Genomic DNA, 14,072 nt, shown 5'->3' on the forward strand with positions numbered 1-14,072 from the left:
TAACGGGGGGTAACTGGGGTGACCAGTACCGGGGTGCAACTGGGACATTGGGGTCCCACTGGGGTGTGCAGTGCTGGGGTGCAACTGGGTTGGCTGGTACTGGGGGAACTGGGGTGCCCAGTATCAGGGTGCAGCTGGGGGACTGGGATGCAACTGGGGTGCCCAGTACCGGGGTGCAACTGGGGGATTGGGGTCCTACTGGGATGCCCAGTACAGGGGTGCAACTGGGGTGCCCAGTACCGGCATGCAACTGGGGTAACCAGTACTGGGATGCAACTGGGGTAACCAGTACTGGGGTGCAACTGGGGTGACCGATACTGGGATGCAACTGGGGTGCCCAGTACTGGGGTGCAACTGGGACATTGGGGTCCTACTGGGGTGCCCAGTACCGGCGGGCAACTGGGGTGACTGATACTGGGATGCAACTGGGGTGCCCAGTATCAGGGTGCAACTGGGGGATTGGGGTCCTACTGGGATGCGCAGTACTGGGGTGCAGCTGGGGGACTGGGCTGCAACTGGGCTGACCAGTATCAGGGTGCAACTGGGGTGTCTGATACTGGGATGCAACTGGGGTAACCAGTACCAGAGTGCAACTGGGGTGTCTGATACTGGGATGCAACTGGGGTGCCCAGTAGTGGGGTGCAACTGGGACATTGGGGTCCTACTGGGGTGCCCAGTACTGGGATGCAACTGGGGTGACCAGTACAGGGGTGCAACTGGGGTGTCTGATACTGGGATGCAACTGGGGTGCCCAGTACCGGGGTGCAACTGGGACATTGGGGTCCTACTGGGGTGCCCAGTACTGGGGTGCAACTGGGGTGACCGATACTGGGATGCAACTGGGGTGCCCAGTACCGGGGTGCAACTGGGACATTGGGGTCCTACTGGGGTGCCCAGTACCGGCGTGCAACTGGGGTGCCCAGTACTGGGATGCAACTGGGGTGACCAGTACTGGGGTGCAACTGGGGTGACCGATACTGGGATGCAACTGGGGTGACCAGTACTGGGGTGCAACTGGGACATTGGGGTCCTACTGGGGTGCCCAGTACCGGCGTGCAACTGGGGTGCCCAGTACTGGGATGCAACTGGGGTGACCAGTACAGGGGTGCAACTGGGGTGACCGATACTGGGATGCAACTGGGGTGCCCAGTACCGGGGTGCAACTGGGACATTGGGGTCCTACTGGGGTGCCCAGTACTGGGGTGCAACTGGGGTGACCGATACTGGGATGCAACTGGGGTGCCCAGTACTGGGGTGCAACTGGGACATTGGGGTCCTACTGGGGTGCCCAGTACCGGCATGCAACTGGGGTGCCCAGTACTGGGATGCAACTGGGGTGACCAGTACTGGGGTGCAACTGGGGTGACCGATACTGGGATGCAACTGGGGTGCCCAGTACTGGGGTGCAACTGGGACATTGGGGTCCTACTGGGGTGCCCAGTACTGGGGTGCAACTGGGGTGACCGATACTGGGATGCAACTGGGGTGCCCAGTACCAGGGTGCAACTGGGACATTGGGGTCCTACTGGGGTGCCCAGTACTGGGGTGCAACTGGTTTTACTGGTCAGCAGGCACCAGGCCAAGGCGGGGGGCACGAACCGCCCCCCCGGGTCACCCCCCGCCAGACAGAGGGGGTGTCCGTGTGTCCGTGTGTCCGTCCCCCCCCGCCGCCAGCGCCCGTATCAGTCACGGGACCGTCACGCGCTGCCACGGGACCCGCGGTTTCCTCCCGCGGCCGCCCCGGTGACGTCAGGGGCCGGGGGGGGGGCGCACGGTGGTGACACCCACGTGGGGGACCCTGGACGGGTGGGGACGAGGACGCGGTGGACCCCACCCGGCCTCCGCGGGCTGCAGGGACAGGGACGATGACACCTTGGGGACACCAGGGACCCCCCACTGCCAGCCCTGTGGCCATGACACCGTGGCCCTGGGGACACCACGGGGACCTCATGGCCCTGGGGACACCATGGGGACCTCATGGCCCTGGGGACACCCCGGCCAGTCCTGTGCCCATGACACCATGGCTCTGGGGACATCTCTGGGGACATCGAGGCCCTGGAGACACCATGGCCACCGTGGCCAGCCATGTGGCCATGACACCATGGCCCTGGGGACATCTCTGGGGACATCAAGGCCCTGGAGACACCATGGCCACCATGGCCAGCCATGTGGCCATGACACCATGGCCCTGGGGACACCACGGGGACCTCATGGCCCTGGGGACACCCCGGCCAGCCCCGTGGCCATGACATTGTGGCCCTGGGGACACCACGGTCACCATGGCCAGCCCTGTGGCCATGACAGCGCAGCCCTGAGGGACATCTCTGGGGACACCATGGCCCTGGGCACAATGTGGCCACCATGGCCAGCCCTGGGGCCATGACACCATGGCTCTGGGGACATCTCTGGGGACATCAAGGCCCTGGAGACACGATGGCCACTGTGGCCAGCCATGTGGCCATGACACTGCGGCTCTGGGGACATCCCTGGGGACATCACGGCTCTGGGGACACCATGGCCACCATGGCCAGCCCTGGGGCCATGACACCACGGCTCTGGGGACATCTCTGGGGACATCAAGGCCCTGGAGACACGATGGCCACTGTGGCCAGCCATGTGGCCGTGACACCATGGCCCTGAGGACATCCCTGGGGACACCATGGCCCTGGGGACACTGCGGCCAGTCCTGTGCCAATGACACGAGGCCCTGGGGACAGTGCTGGGGACACCATAGCTCTGGGGACACCATGGCCACCACAGCCATTCCCCTAGCCATGACACTGCAGCCCTGGGGACATCCCTGGGGACATCACGGCCCTGAGGACACCATGGCCACCATGGGCAGCCCTGTGGCCCTGACACCATGGTCCTGGGGACATCACAGCCACCACGCCATCACCGTAGCCATGACACTGCGGCTCTGGGGACATCCCTGGGGACATCACGGCTCTGGGGACACCATGGCCACCATGGCCAGCCCTGGGGCCATGACACCATGGCCCTGGGAACACCATGGCCACCAGGACCAGCCCCGTGGCCATGACACCACAGCTCTGGGGACATCCCTGGGGACACCATGGCTCTGGGGACACCATGGCTACCATGGCCAGCCCTGTGGCCATGACACCACGGCTCTGGGGACACCACAGCCACCACAGTCATCCCCGTGGCCACGAAGATGTGGCCCTGAGGACATCCCTGGGAACACCACAGCCCTGGGGACACCATGGCCAGCCCTGTGCCCATGACACGAGGCCTTGGGGACAGCGCTGGGGACACCATGGTCCTGGGAACACCACGGCCATCACAGCTGTCCCCATGACCATGACACCACAGCCCTGGGGACATCCCTGGGGACAATATGGCCCTGGGGACACCATGGCCAGCCCCGTGGCCATGACACCATGTCCCTGGGGACATCACGGCCACCACGCCATCCCCATGGCCATGATGCTGTGGCCCTGTGGACATCCTTGGGGACACCACAGCCCTGGGGACACTGTGGCCAGTCCTGTGCCGATGACATGAGGCCCTGGGGACAGTGCTGGGGACACAACAGCTCTGGGGACACCATAGCTCTGGGGACACCATGGCCACCACAGCCATTCCCCTAGCCATGACACTGCAGCCCTGGGGCCATCCCTGGGGGACATCACAGCCCTGGGGACACCATGGCCACCATGGCCAGCCCTGGGGCCATGGCACCATAGCCCTGGGGACAACCCTGGGGACACCATGGCCCTGGGGACACCATGGCTACCATGGCCAGCCCTGTGGCCATGACACCATGGACCTGGGAACACCATGGCCACCAGGACCAGCCCCGTGGCCATGACACCACAGCTCTGGGGACATCCCTGGGGACACTATGGCTCTGGGGACACCATGGCTACCATGGCCAGCCCTGTGGCCATGACACCACGGCTCTGGGGACACCACAGCCACCACAGTCATCCCCGTGGCCACGAAGATGTGGCCCTGAGGACATCCCTGGGGACACCACAGCCCTGGGGACACCATGGCCAGCCCTGTGCCCATGACATGAGGCCCTGGTGACAGCCCTGGGGACCCCACGGCCCTGGGGACACCATGGCCAGCGCCGTGGCCATGACACCAGGCCCTGGGGACAGCGTAGGGACCACCAGGCCCGTGGACCACCAGGCCCCGCCCAGGCCTACTCCGTCGCCATGGCAACACCACGCCGGGCAGGCGCCGCCATCTTGAGGCTGGGCACGGCGTCCCGGGCTCCTCCCCTTCCCTCACCTCGCTTCCGGTCACCTGCCAGTACTGGGGCGGCAGCCAGGCGGGGCGGTGGCGCCGCTCGCCAACGACTTCCGGCGTGGCGGTCCAATCAGAGCGGCGCCGCGGGGGGGCACGTGACGCGGTGGCTGGCGGAAGCGGAAGCAGGAGACGCGGCAGCGGGATGGAGCTGGACGGGGCGACGCGGCACCGTGAGCGCGGCGGGGGGCGGCCGGTCCCGGTCCCGACCCCCCCCCCCACCCCCCCCCGGCCTCACCCCTCCTCTCCCTGCAGCCCCCAAACGCCGGGTACCGGCGGCGGCGCCGCGTATGGCGGATCCCCACCCTCTCTTCGATGATACCAGCGCGGCGGGAGGCGGCGGGGTCCACCCGGGCCGGGGCTACGGGGCGCCGCCGCCCGCCTCCTCTTCTTCCTCCTCCTCCCCGTACCCACCTCCCGCTTCCTTCCTGAGCGAACCGGTGTCCAGCTTGGCCGTGGCCTACGGCAGCAGCCTGGCCAGCCAGGGCCGCGACATCGTGGACCGCAACGTGAGTGGCACCGGGGCGCGGGGGGGTGGGACGGGACACGGGGCTGCGTGGCCGGTTACCGGGACCCCTCCCGGTTTTTTAACCCACACAGCTCGACCGGTTCATCCCGGTGGGGAGGCTGAAGTATTATTTCGCCGTGGACACCGTCTACGTGGGCAGGAAACTGGGGCTCCTCGTCTTCCCCTTTGCGCATCAGGTGAGGGGGGGGGCCGGTACCGGGGGCTGGGGGGAGGGGAGGGCCGGTACCGGGAGCTGGGGGGCCCTAACGGTGCGTGTGTCCCCCCACCCAAGGACTGGCAGGTGAGGTACCAGCAGGACGCCCCGGTCGCCCCCGTTTCGATGTCAACGCCCCTGATCTTTACATCCCGGGTACGTTTGTGTGTCCCCCCCACCCTGGGGACACCCCCCTCCCCAGCTCCAGTCCCCGGTGTGTCCCCCCTCAGTGACACACACCCCCACCCCCACAGTGATGGCCTTCATCACCTACATCCTCGTCGCCGGTTTGGCGCTGGGCACCCAAAACAGGTGAGGACGCTGTCGTGCCCTTGAAAAAAAAAAAGGGGGGGGGGGCAGGCAAAGCTGTGCCTGCCCAAAATTTGAGGTGCCCCCCCCAAAATTTGAGGTGTGTCCCCCCCCCCAGATTCTCCCCCGACAGCCTGGGCTTGCAGGCGAGCTCGGCGCTGGCCTGGCTGATCGTGGAGGTGCTGGCCGTCCTCTTCAGCCTCTACCTCGTCACCGTCAACACCGACCTCACCACCATCGACCTCCTCGCCTTCGCCGGCTACAAATACGTGGGGTGAGAGATTTAGGGGGGAGGAGGCTGGAAAAGGGGGGTTTGGGGTGGGTTTTGTTTTTTTTTTTTAGGGTGGGGGGCTGCACCCCAATAACCTGACCCCCCCCACCCGCCCCGGTGATGGCAGGATGATCATCGGCCTCATCTCCGGGCTCCTCTTCGGCCGGACCGGTTACTACGTGGTGCTGAGCTGGTGCTGCCTCAGCATCTTTGTCTTCATGGTAAAGAGGGGGTGCAGGGCAGGGGGGAAAAAGGAGGGGGGGGGGTGTTTTTTGGGGGGGCTTCACCCCTTTTTTTTGGTGTGCCTCCCCCCCCCTTCCACAGATCAGGACGCTGCGGCTGAAGCTGCTGTCGGAGGCGGCGGCCGAGGGGGTCCTGGTGCGAGGGGCCAAGAACCAACTGCGCATGTACTTGACCATGGCCATCGCCGCCGCCCAGCCCCTCTTCATGTACTGGCTCACCTACCACCTCCTCAGGTGAGGGGGGGGCCCCCCCGGACCCCACTTTACCCCCCCGAGCCCCTCCAAACCCCACTTTGTGCCCCCCAAAACCCCACTTTGCCCCCTAAACCCCGCTTTGCCCTCGGCTGCTTCAATAAATGCTGCCCGGGGAAGCGCAGTGCGTGTGTGTCCATACCCTGGGGTTTTTTTTGGGGGGGTTACCCCACTTTTGGGGGGGGTTTGGATATTGGGGAGCCCCACTCAATGTCATGGGTGTTGCTTTTTGGGGTGCAGCATCCCTTGAGGGGTGTGTTGTCCCCCCCCAAGCTAAAGCCACCAGGTTTTGGGATCTCCTCCTTCCAGCCCCCCCCCCTCAGGATTTTGGGGTGCTGAGAGGGGGGGGTGCACCCCTGGGGCTTTGTTCCCTGTGTCCCCACCCACCCAGTGACACCAGGGTGTGACACCCGTGGACTTTGCTCTGGCGCCGGTGACGCCTTCGAGCTCTTTATTAACGGGAAGGGAGGGGGTGACACAGCATTGGGGGGGCTTTGTCCCCCCTGTCACCTCCTGTCCCCCCCCTCAGTGACTTTTCTTCTCCTTCTTCTTCTCCTTGGGTTTCTTGTGCAGTTTCTCCTTTTTCTTGTGCTCATGGCCGGGGCCGTGGTGCTGGGGGGAGGGGGCACACAGGGCTGTGTGACCCCCATGGGGTGCAGGGGACAGCCCGGGGGGTTTTGGGGTGCAGGGGGAGGGTTTTGGGGTGTGTGTGTGGGGGGTCTCTGTCCTTACCTTCCCCTCATCATCAGAGCTGGAGCTGGAACTGGAGGAGTCGGAGGAGTGGCCGTCCTGGGGGGGACGGGACACGGGACGTTGGGGGCCCTGGGGTGCCCCCCACCCAGCAGGGGGTCCCCGGGCTGTGGGGTGCAGGGTGTGGGACCCTGGTGCCATGGGGGTCCCCAGGCTTAGGGGCAGGGGGGTGTCCAGGTCCCATGGGGGTTCTGGGATATTGGGGTCCCCAGTTCATGGGGGGGCTCCCCAAGCTGTGAGGTGGGGGCCCCCAAGCTGTGAGGTGGGGGCCCTGGGACTGGGGGGGGGTCCCTGAGCTGTGGGGGTGCTGGGGAGGGGTCCCTGATGCCATGGGTGGCCCTAGAGCACAGGGGGGGATAGGGGCTTTGGGGGTCCCCAGGTTTGCGGGGGGTGGGGGGTCCTGGGGTGCCCAGGGGGTGCTGGGGAATTGGGGGGGGTCCCCAGGCTGGTGGGGGTTTCTGTATTGGGGGGGGGGGTCCTGGGGCAACAGGGTTTGGGATCCCAGTGTTGTGGAGGTCCCCAACTTGGAGGGGGTGGGGTGTGTGTCATGGGGGTCCCAGGGTGAGGGGGTCCCGGGGCGGGGGGGTCGACGCAGCCCCTCACCTTGTGCTTCTTGCCCGGCTCCTTGTGGTGCTGCTTGTCCATGGTGGGGGGAGCTGCCAGCGGCTGCAGTGTCGCCCCGGCCCCCCCGATTTTATGGGTGCGTGGGGCGGGGCGGGGGGACCCTTGCCCTGTGGGCGGCACCTCCCAGGGGGTGGGGTCCCAATATTTGGGTGAAAGGGGCTGGGGGGCAAGGTCCAGGCCCCCCCCCCCTAAACCAGGGACAGTTCTATCCCTTATCCCCCCCCCCCCAGCACCCCAATTTTTCCCCAGAAGGGGAAGTTGGGGTTCCCCATTCCCCCCAGGCATGTCCTGGATCCGGCTCAGCCGGCGCCAGGGCAGGGCCGCAGGGTTTGTCTTCGCTGAGCCAGCAGATTTGGGGTGCTGGGGTGCACAGGAGGGGGTGCCAGTGCCCCCCCCCAACACCTGCACCCCATTTTGGGCCTTCCCTCCCCAACAAAAGGGGCCTCAGCCAGGCTTGGGGGGTCCCAGCCCCATCAAAGAGCTCCCACACACACACACCAAGTTTGAGCCCCCCAGCCCCCCCCCCCCCCCCAGGTGCTTTTGGGGTGCCCCCCACCCACCTCAAGAATCCCGAGCCCCCTGAGGGTGGTTGACATCTCCCTTTATTGAGAAAAAAAAAATTCCCTGTAACGTATAAAAAAAACACAACACCACCCCCAAAATTAATTATTAAACCCTAAATCTGGTTGATTCGACATAACAATCGCAAACACCCCCACATGCTCCCCCACCCCCAAAAGCAAGGGGATAGGGTCCCCCAATCACTGGGACCCCCCCCAAAATCACTGGGATCCCCCCTAAAATCACTGGGAGAGAGGCCCGGCTCCCTTGGGGTGCTGAATCCGGGTGGGAAGAGCCAGGGAAGGGGGTAGAAACCCCCCCTTCCCCAGGGGGTGTGGGTGTTGGGGGGGGGGGGGGCAACTTTAAAAAACACCCCCCCCCACTAGTGATTCTCCACAACCCTGTTTTTCTAAAAAAAAAGAAAAACCCCACCCTGAAAAAAAACAACAAAGAGAAAAAAGTAATTATAAAGAACAAGCGAGGTGCCCAAAATGCACCAGAGAAGTCATTTTGGGGGGGGTCTCCCGCCTTGGGGGGGTCCACAAAGAGGGGGTACCCCCCCTCAGAGGGTGTAGGCGTTGCTCATCAGATATTCCTTGTCGTCCCCGGGGCTCCAGCCCATTCCTGCTGCCGGCAGCTCCGGTTTTCTCCGGCACGTCTTGAGGGTGACATCCGTCACGTAACCCAACAAAATGGCTGCCAGGATGGCCAGGAGCACCCCCAGTGCCAGCGCTGTGTGTGTGAGGGGGGGGGACACCCCCAAAAAAGAGGTCACTGATGTCCCCGAGGGTGACGGGGACCAGGGGGAGGTGGGGAGCGGAACCCCCGCCAGCGCTTACCTTCGGTAGAGAGGAAATCCCCGTGGAAATCGGCACCAGTACCACCAGTATCTTCTGCAGGGAGGGAAACTGGAGTGAGACGGGGTGGGGGGGGGGACACGACACACAGGGATGTCCCCAAGGCCACTCGGGGATGGTCCCGCTGTCCCTCACCTGGCTTGGGGCCGCAGCGGCTCAAGCATTCCTCTTCATTTTGGTAGTTGTTTTTATTTCCCCGGCAGCCGCCGTAGATGAATTGCCGGCAGGTTTGGTTTGCCGGGCTGTAGTACCAGCGCAGGAAGGAGGCACGGCACGGGCCGGTCACCCGGGGGACGGCGCAGTGCTCTGCAGGGGATTTGGGGGGGGGTACGTTGGGCGCAGACCCCCCCCAAATTCTCCTGGCGTTGCCCAAGGAAGCGGGGGGGAGAAAGAATTCGGCAGCGCCGAACGGCGCAGTGAGGTTTTACCATCGTAGGTGGAGTCGGGATCGGTTTGCTTGGCGCGATGGCCGGGTTTCTTCGAAGCTGGGGAAAACGATTAAAAAAAAAAAGAAAAAAACACAAAATGACCTGATTTGGTGGGTTATTTTGGGGTGTTTGATGCCAAAGCAATGAAAAAAAGCCCAAAATAGCCCAATTCGGTGGGTTATTTTGGGGTGTTTGATGCCAAAGCAATGAAAAAAAGCCCAAAATAGCCCAATTCAGTGGGTTATTTTGGGGTGTTTGGCACCAAAACAAAAAAATAACCAAATTTGGCGGGTTATTTTGGGGTGTTTGATGCCAAAGTGATTAAAAAAAAACAAAATAACCCAATTTGGTGGGTTATTTAGGAGGGGTTTGGCACCAAAACAATAAAATAACCAAATTTGGTGGGTTATTTTAGGGTGTTTGATGCCAAAATGATACAACACACCCAAAATGGCCCAATTTGGTGGGTTATTTTGGGGTGTTTGACACCAAAACGACAAAAAAAACCCCAAATAATAAAATTTGGTGGGTTATTTGACACCAAAACAATAAAAGAAAAAAACAAATTACCGACCAAATTGGGTTATTTTGGGGTGTTTGATGCCAAAGTAATTTAAAAAAGCCACCAAATGGCCCAATTCAGTGGGTTATTTTGGGGTGTTTGGCACCAAAACAAAAAAATAACCAAATTTGGCGGGTTATTTTGGGGTGTTTGATGCCAAAGTGATTAAAAAAAACCAAAATAACCCAATTTGGTGGGTTATTTAGGAGGGGTTTGGCACCAAAACAATAAAATAACCAAATTTGGTGGGTTATTTTAGGGTGTTTGATGCCAAAATGATACAACACACCCAAAATGGCCCAATTTGGTGGGTTATTTTGGGGTGTTTGACACCAAAACGACAAAAAAAAACCCAAATAATAAAATTTGGTGGGTTATTTGACACCAAAACAATAAAAGAAAAAAACAAATTACCGACCAAATTGGGTTATTTTGGGGTGTTTGATGCCAAAGTAATTTAAAAAAGCCACCAAATGGCCCAATTCAGTGGGTTATTTTGGGGTGTTTGGCACCAAAACAAAAAAATAACCAAATTTGGCGGGTTATTTTGGGGTGTTTGATGCCAAAGTGATTAAAAAAAACCAAAATAACCCAATTTGGTGGGTTATTTAGGAGGGGTTTGGCACCAAAACAATAAAATAACCCAATTTGGTGGGTTATTTTAGGGTGTTTGATGCCAAAATGATACAACACACCCAAAATGGCCCAATTTGGTGGGTTATTTTGGGGTGTTTGACACCAAAACGATAAAAAAACCCCAAATAATAAAATTTGGTGGGTTATTTGACACCAAAACAATAAAAGAAAAAAACAAATTACCGACCAAATTGGGTTATTTTGGGGTGTTTGATGCCAAAGTAATTTAAAAAAGCCACCAAATGGCCCAATTCAGTGGGTTATTTTGGGGTGTTTGGCACCAAAACAATAAACCCCCCCAATTTGGTGGATTATTTTGGGGTGTTTGATGCTGAAATGATTTAAAAAAACCCAAAATGGCCCAATTCAGTGGGGTTTTTTGGGGTGTTTGGCACCAAAATGTTAAAAACCCCCAAGTAATCCAATTTGGTGGGTTATTTTGGGGTGTTTGATGCCAAGAGTAAAAAGAACAAACAAACAAAACCCCAATTTGGTGGGTTATTTTGGGGTGTTTGGCCCCAAAACAATGAAATAACCCAATTTGGTGGGTTCTATTGGGGCGTTTGATGCCAAAGCAATGAAAAACAACCCCCAAATAGCCCAATTTGGTGGGTTTTGGCACCAAAATGATAAAAAAACCCCCAAAACGACCCAATTTGGTGGGACGGGATGATTCCCGGATCGCCCCGGGGCCGCGATCGGCACCGCGTGTCCCCCCCGTGGTGACCTCACCCCCTCCGAGGACGCAGCTCTCCCGACATTCCCGCTCCGTCAGGAAGTTGTTGGCGTTTCCCTCGCAGCCGCCGAAGACGAAGCTTTGGCACGAGCCGCCGGTGACGTTGAACCACCACCGCGGCATCGAGGCCCGGCACCGTCCCACCACCTTGGGCAGCGAGCAGAGCTCTGCCGGGAGAAAAAAAAAAAAAAAAAAAGACATTAACCACCATGACCAAACCCCGTTTTCCCCAAATTTTGGGGGGGCAGACACAATCCCCCCCCCAGGTTTGGAAGGGATTTATTGGCTGGGAAGGGATTTACCGGCTCGGCACCCCGGCTCTGTGCCGATTCCCGGCACGAGGCAGAGCCCGGAAGGTGAATTTTCCCCCAAAAAGCACCCATCAGCCCCCCCCCACCTGCACCCCTGGAAATCGGGCAGCGAGCGGTGCTCTGGGGCCGGAGCGAAGGCAAATCCACCGGGATAATAAATAATAAACCGAATACTAAGAATAAACCGAATACTAAGAATAAACCGAATACTAAGAATAAACCGAATACTAAGAATAAACCGAATACTAAGAATAAACCGAATACTAAGAATAAACCGAATACTAAGAATAAACCGACAACACTAAGCCAAATAACAAACCGAATAACAAGAATAATAATGAACCGAAGAGCCAGAAACTTCCAGTTTTAGACAAAACCGAGCCTAAATCCCTAAATTCCAGCTTTACTGAAATCCCCCCTCGTGAAACCAACTTCCCGGGGGGCCGGGAGAAGGTGGGGGGGGACCCCAAAGGGGATCACGGGGTGGGGGTACAGCCCCTGAGAGCCATGTGGAGGTTTTGGGAGGGGCTCTATGTGCTGTCCCCCCCAAATTAATACACCTCCTGGGGTCCTGCTGAGGTTTGAGGGGGGGAGAAGAGCCAGCGGCACACGGATTTGCCGGGCCAGTGGCCACGGCCACTCCAGGTGCCGCAAAATTATCCAGCTGGGACCTGATTTCCAGCTGAAAGTGATGAAATATTTTTAAAAAAAACAACCCCAAAAGCCACTTTTTTGGCTCAGGAAGAGAAAATCCCAGCGGGATCGGACTCCAGCAGCATGGGGAGGGCCCAAATTTCTTCCTCGTTAAGCCGCCGAGGTAACGAACTCGGTTGAAAAGTGCAAGTCGTTTCCTGTTTACGGAGATTTGAGGGCAGCAACCGGGCGAACTTGCTCCCTCGAGGGCTCCCAACCGCTCGCCGGGGTCGGTTGGGATAACCGAGATCCGGATTTTTGCCGGGGGAAAGAGCCGCTGCTTCATCCCGAGGGAGCGGGACGGATCCTGTGACGGTGAGGGGGGCTGAATCTGCCCTCCCCCAAGGATTGGGGTGCTTTGAACCCCCGTAAAAACACCCCAAAACCAACCCCGCGGTGTCGGGGAGAGCTTGGGCTTAGATTTCCTCGCATCGAGGAGGAAGTTTGGAGCTGAGGGAGCGATGGCGCGTTGGCTTGGGGGGGGAGGGGGGCAAAACCCCTTTTTGACCCCCCCACAACTCACCAGAGCCACTGGGGTGGCTCCCCCCCGCACCCCTGCCCGTGAAGGGAATGAACAATGAGCTTTTTTGAGTTTAAAAATGACAAAAAAAAAAGGAACAGAGGCTCTTCCTGGAGAAGGAGGAACAGGGCCCGCTCCCCACCATGAGCACAGACTTCCTTCCCCAAAGGGCCTGGACACCCCCAGGAGGGTTTAGAGACCCCCCCGCCCCCCCTCAAGGCAATGACACCCCAGAGTGTCCCCCCGAGGGACCCAGGGTCACTCCTCGAGGCCGTGACCCCACTCAGACTTTTCCTCTAAGGTCACGACCCCTCCAGAGCCCCCCAAAAGGCCACGACCCCGCACAGCCTGGCCCCCAGAGCCCTCCTAAGAGGGGTTCTGAGACCCTCCCCTGATGCTGTGACCCCACAGGGCCCCTCCCAGGGACCCAGCCTCACCCCCTAAGCCCGTGACCCCACCCAGGCTCTCCCCAAGTCTCCCCCAAAGGCCACGACCCTTATAGAGACCCCCAGACCCCCAAACCCACAGCCCGCCCCCAGAAGCCTTCAGAACCCCCTCACAAGGCGGGGATCCCCTCAAAACCTCCCAGGGACCCCCGAAGGTCGGGACCCCTTCAGGGCCCTCAAAGACCGCGACCCCCAGAGCTCCCCCTCAGGATCCACCCCCAAGACCCTCAGGAGGCCGCGGCCTCCCCAGGAGGCCCACAAAGTCCGCCGCCGCCCCCCCCTTAAGCCCCCGCCCCGGGGCCTGGAGGCGGCCGCTACCGAGCAGGGGGGACCCGTTGGGGCCGGGTCGGGCGTCGATGGCGGCGGCCGCGGGCAGGGGCAGCAGCAGCAGCAGCGGGAGGAGCCGCCCAGGCGCCATGGCCACCGCCGCCGCTGCGTCACACAGGTGCGCCCCGCCCGCCTACGTCACACAGGTGCGCCCCGCCCCGCCGCCAAGCTCCGCCCCTCCTATCCCGCGGCGCACAGGTGCGCCCCGGCCCGTCGGCAAGCTCCGCCCCGCCCCGGCGCCAGGCTCCGCCCCGCCCCATCGCCAAGCTCCGCCCCGCCCCGGCGCCAGGCTCCGCCCCGCCCCATCGCCAAGCTCCGCCCCGCCTCGTCGCCAAGCTCCGCCCCGCCTCGTCGCCAAGCTCCGCCCCGCCTCGTCGCCAAGCTCCGCCCGTCCGGGCGCTGCCGCCAAAGCCCCGCCTCTTCGTTTGCATGCGGCGCGGGAAAAAGCGCTGAACCACGCCCGTTGCGGAGCTGGAGGCAATATAGGGGCTATAGGGTTAGGGGAGCTATAGGGGGCTATAGGGTTAGGGGAGCTATAGGGGGCTAT

The 14,072-nt window shown here is 60.8% G+C and overlaps 3 protein-coding genes and 1 long non-coding RNA gene across 4 annotated transcripts in view; 1 reads left to right on the top strand and 3 right to left on the bottom strand.

Annotated features, from left to right (window-relative positions):
* Positions 1–14,072, bottom strand: part of PPP5C (protein phosphatase 5 catalytic subunit) — a 263,787-nt gene that overhangs the window by 23,185 nt on the left and 226,530 nt on the right. The window lies entirely within an intron of this gene.
* On the top strand, positions 4,307–6,198 carry YIF1B (Yip1 interacting factor homolog B, membrane trafficking protein). Its single transcript, XM_072848873.1, is given in 9 exon segments — positions 4,307–4,451; positions 4,534–4,787; positions 4,879–4,983; positions 5,079–5,112; positions 5,115–5,156; positions 5,255–5,312; positions 5,428–5,583; positions 5,708–5,801; positions 5,905–6,198. Coding segments are annotated over 9 exon segments (927 nt in total). The 5' UTR covers positions 4,307–4,423; the 3' UTR covers positions 6,061–6,198.
* LOC140645455 (uncharacterized) lies at positions 6,589–7,531 on the bottom strand. The gene is made up of 3 exons (XR_012039995.1): positions 7,428–7,531; positions 6,807–6,863; positions 6,589–6,686 (listed from the first exon to the last, which is right to left on the bottom strand). It is a non-coding gene; the product is annotated as an uncharacterized lncRNA (long non-coding RNA).
* Positions 8,197–13,735, bottom strand: SPINT2 (serine peptidase inhibitor, Kunitz type 2). The gene is made up of 6 exons (XM_072848874.1): positions 13,517–13,735; positions 11,225–11,395; positions 9,295–9,351; positions 9,002–9,172; positions 8,849–8,902; positions 8,197–8,741 (listed from the first exon to the last, which is right to left on the bottom strand). The coding sequence occupies exons 1-6, from the start codon at positions 13,614–13,616 to the stop codon at positions 8,572–8,574; spliced, it is 723 nt and encodes a 240-aa protein (XP_072704975.1). The 5' UTR covers positions 13,617–13,735; the 3' UTR covers positions 8,197–8,571.

This window comes from Ciconia boyciana, chromosome 33 (assembly GCF_034638445.1).
Source record: "Ciconia boyciana chromosome 33, ASM3463844v1, whole genome shotgun sequence".
Lineage (NCBI taxonomy): Eukaryota > Metazoa > Chordata > Aves > Ciconiiformes > Ciconiidae > Ciconia > Ciconia boyciana.

Excerpts from the sequence above, each read along its gene's own strand:
- SPINT2 (XM_072848874.1), bottom strand. The coding sequence starts at position 13,616 with ATGGCGCCTGGGCGGCTCCTCCCGCTGCTGCTGCTGCTGCCCCTGCCC. Across the intron at positions 8,903-9,001 it reads CCGCTGCGGCCCCAAGCCAG|AAGATACTGGTGGTACTGGT; the intron begins GTGAGGGACAGC and ends CCCTCCCTGCAG. Across the intron at positions 8,742-8,848 it reads GGATTTCCTCTCTACCGAAG|CGCTGGCACTGGGGGTGCTC; the intron begins GTAAGCGCTGGC and ends TCACACACACAG.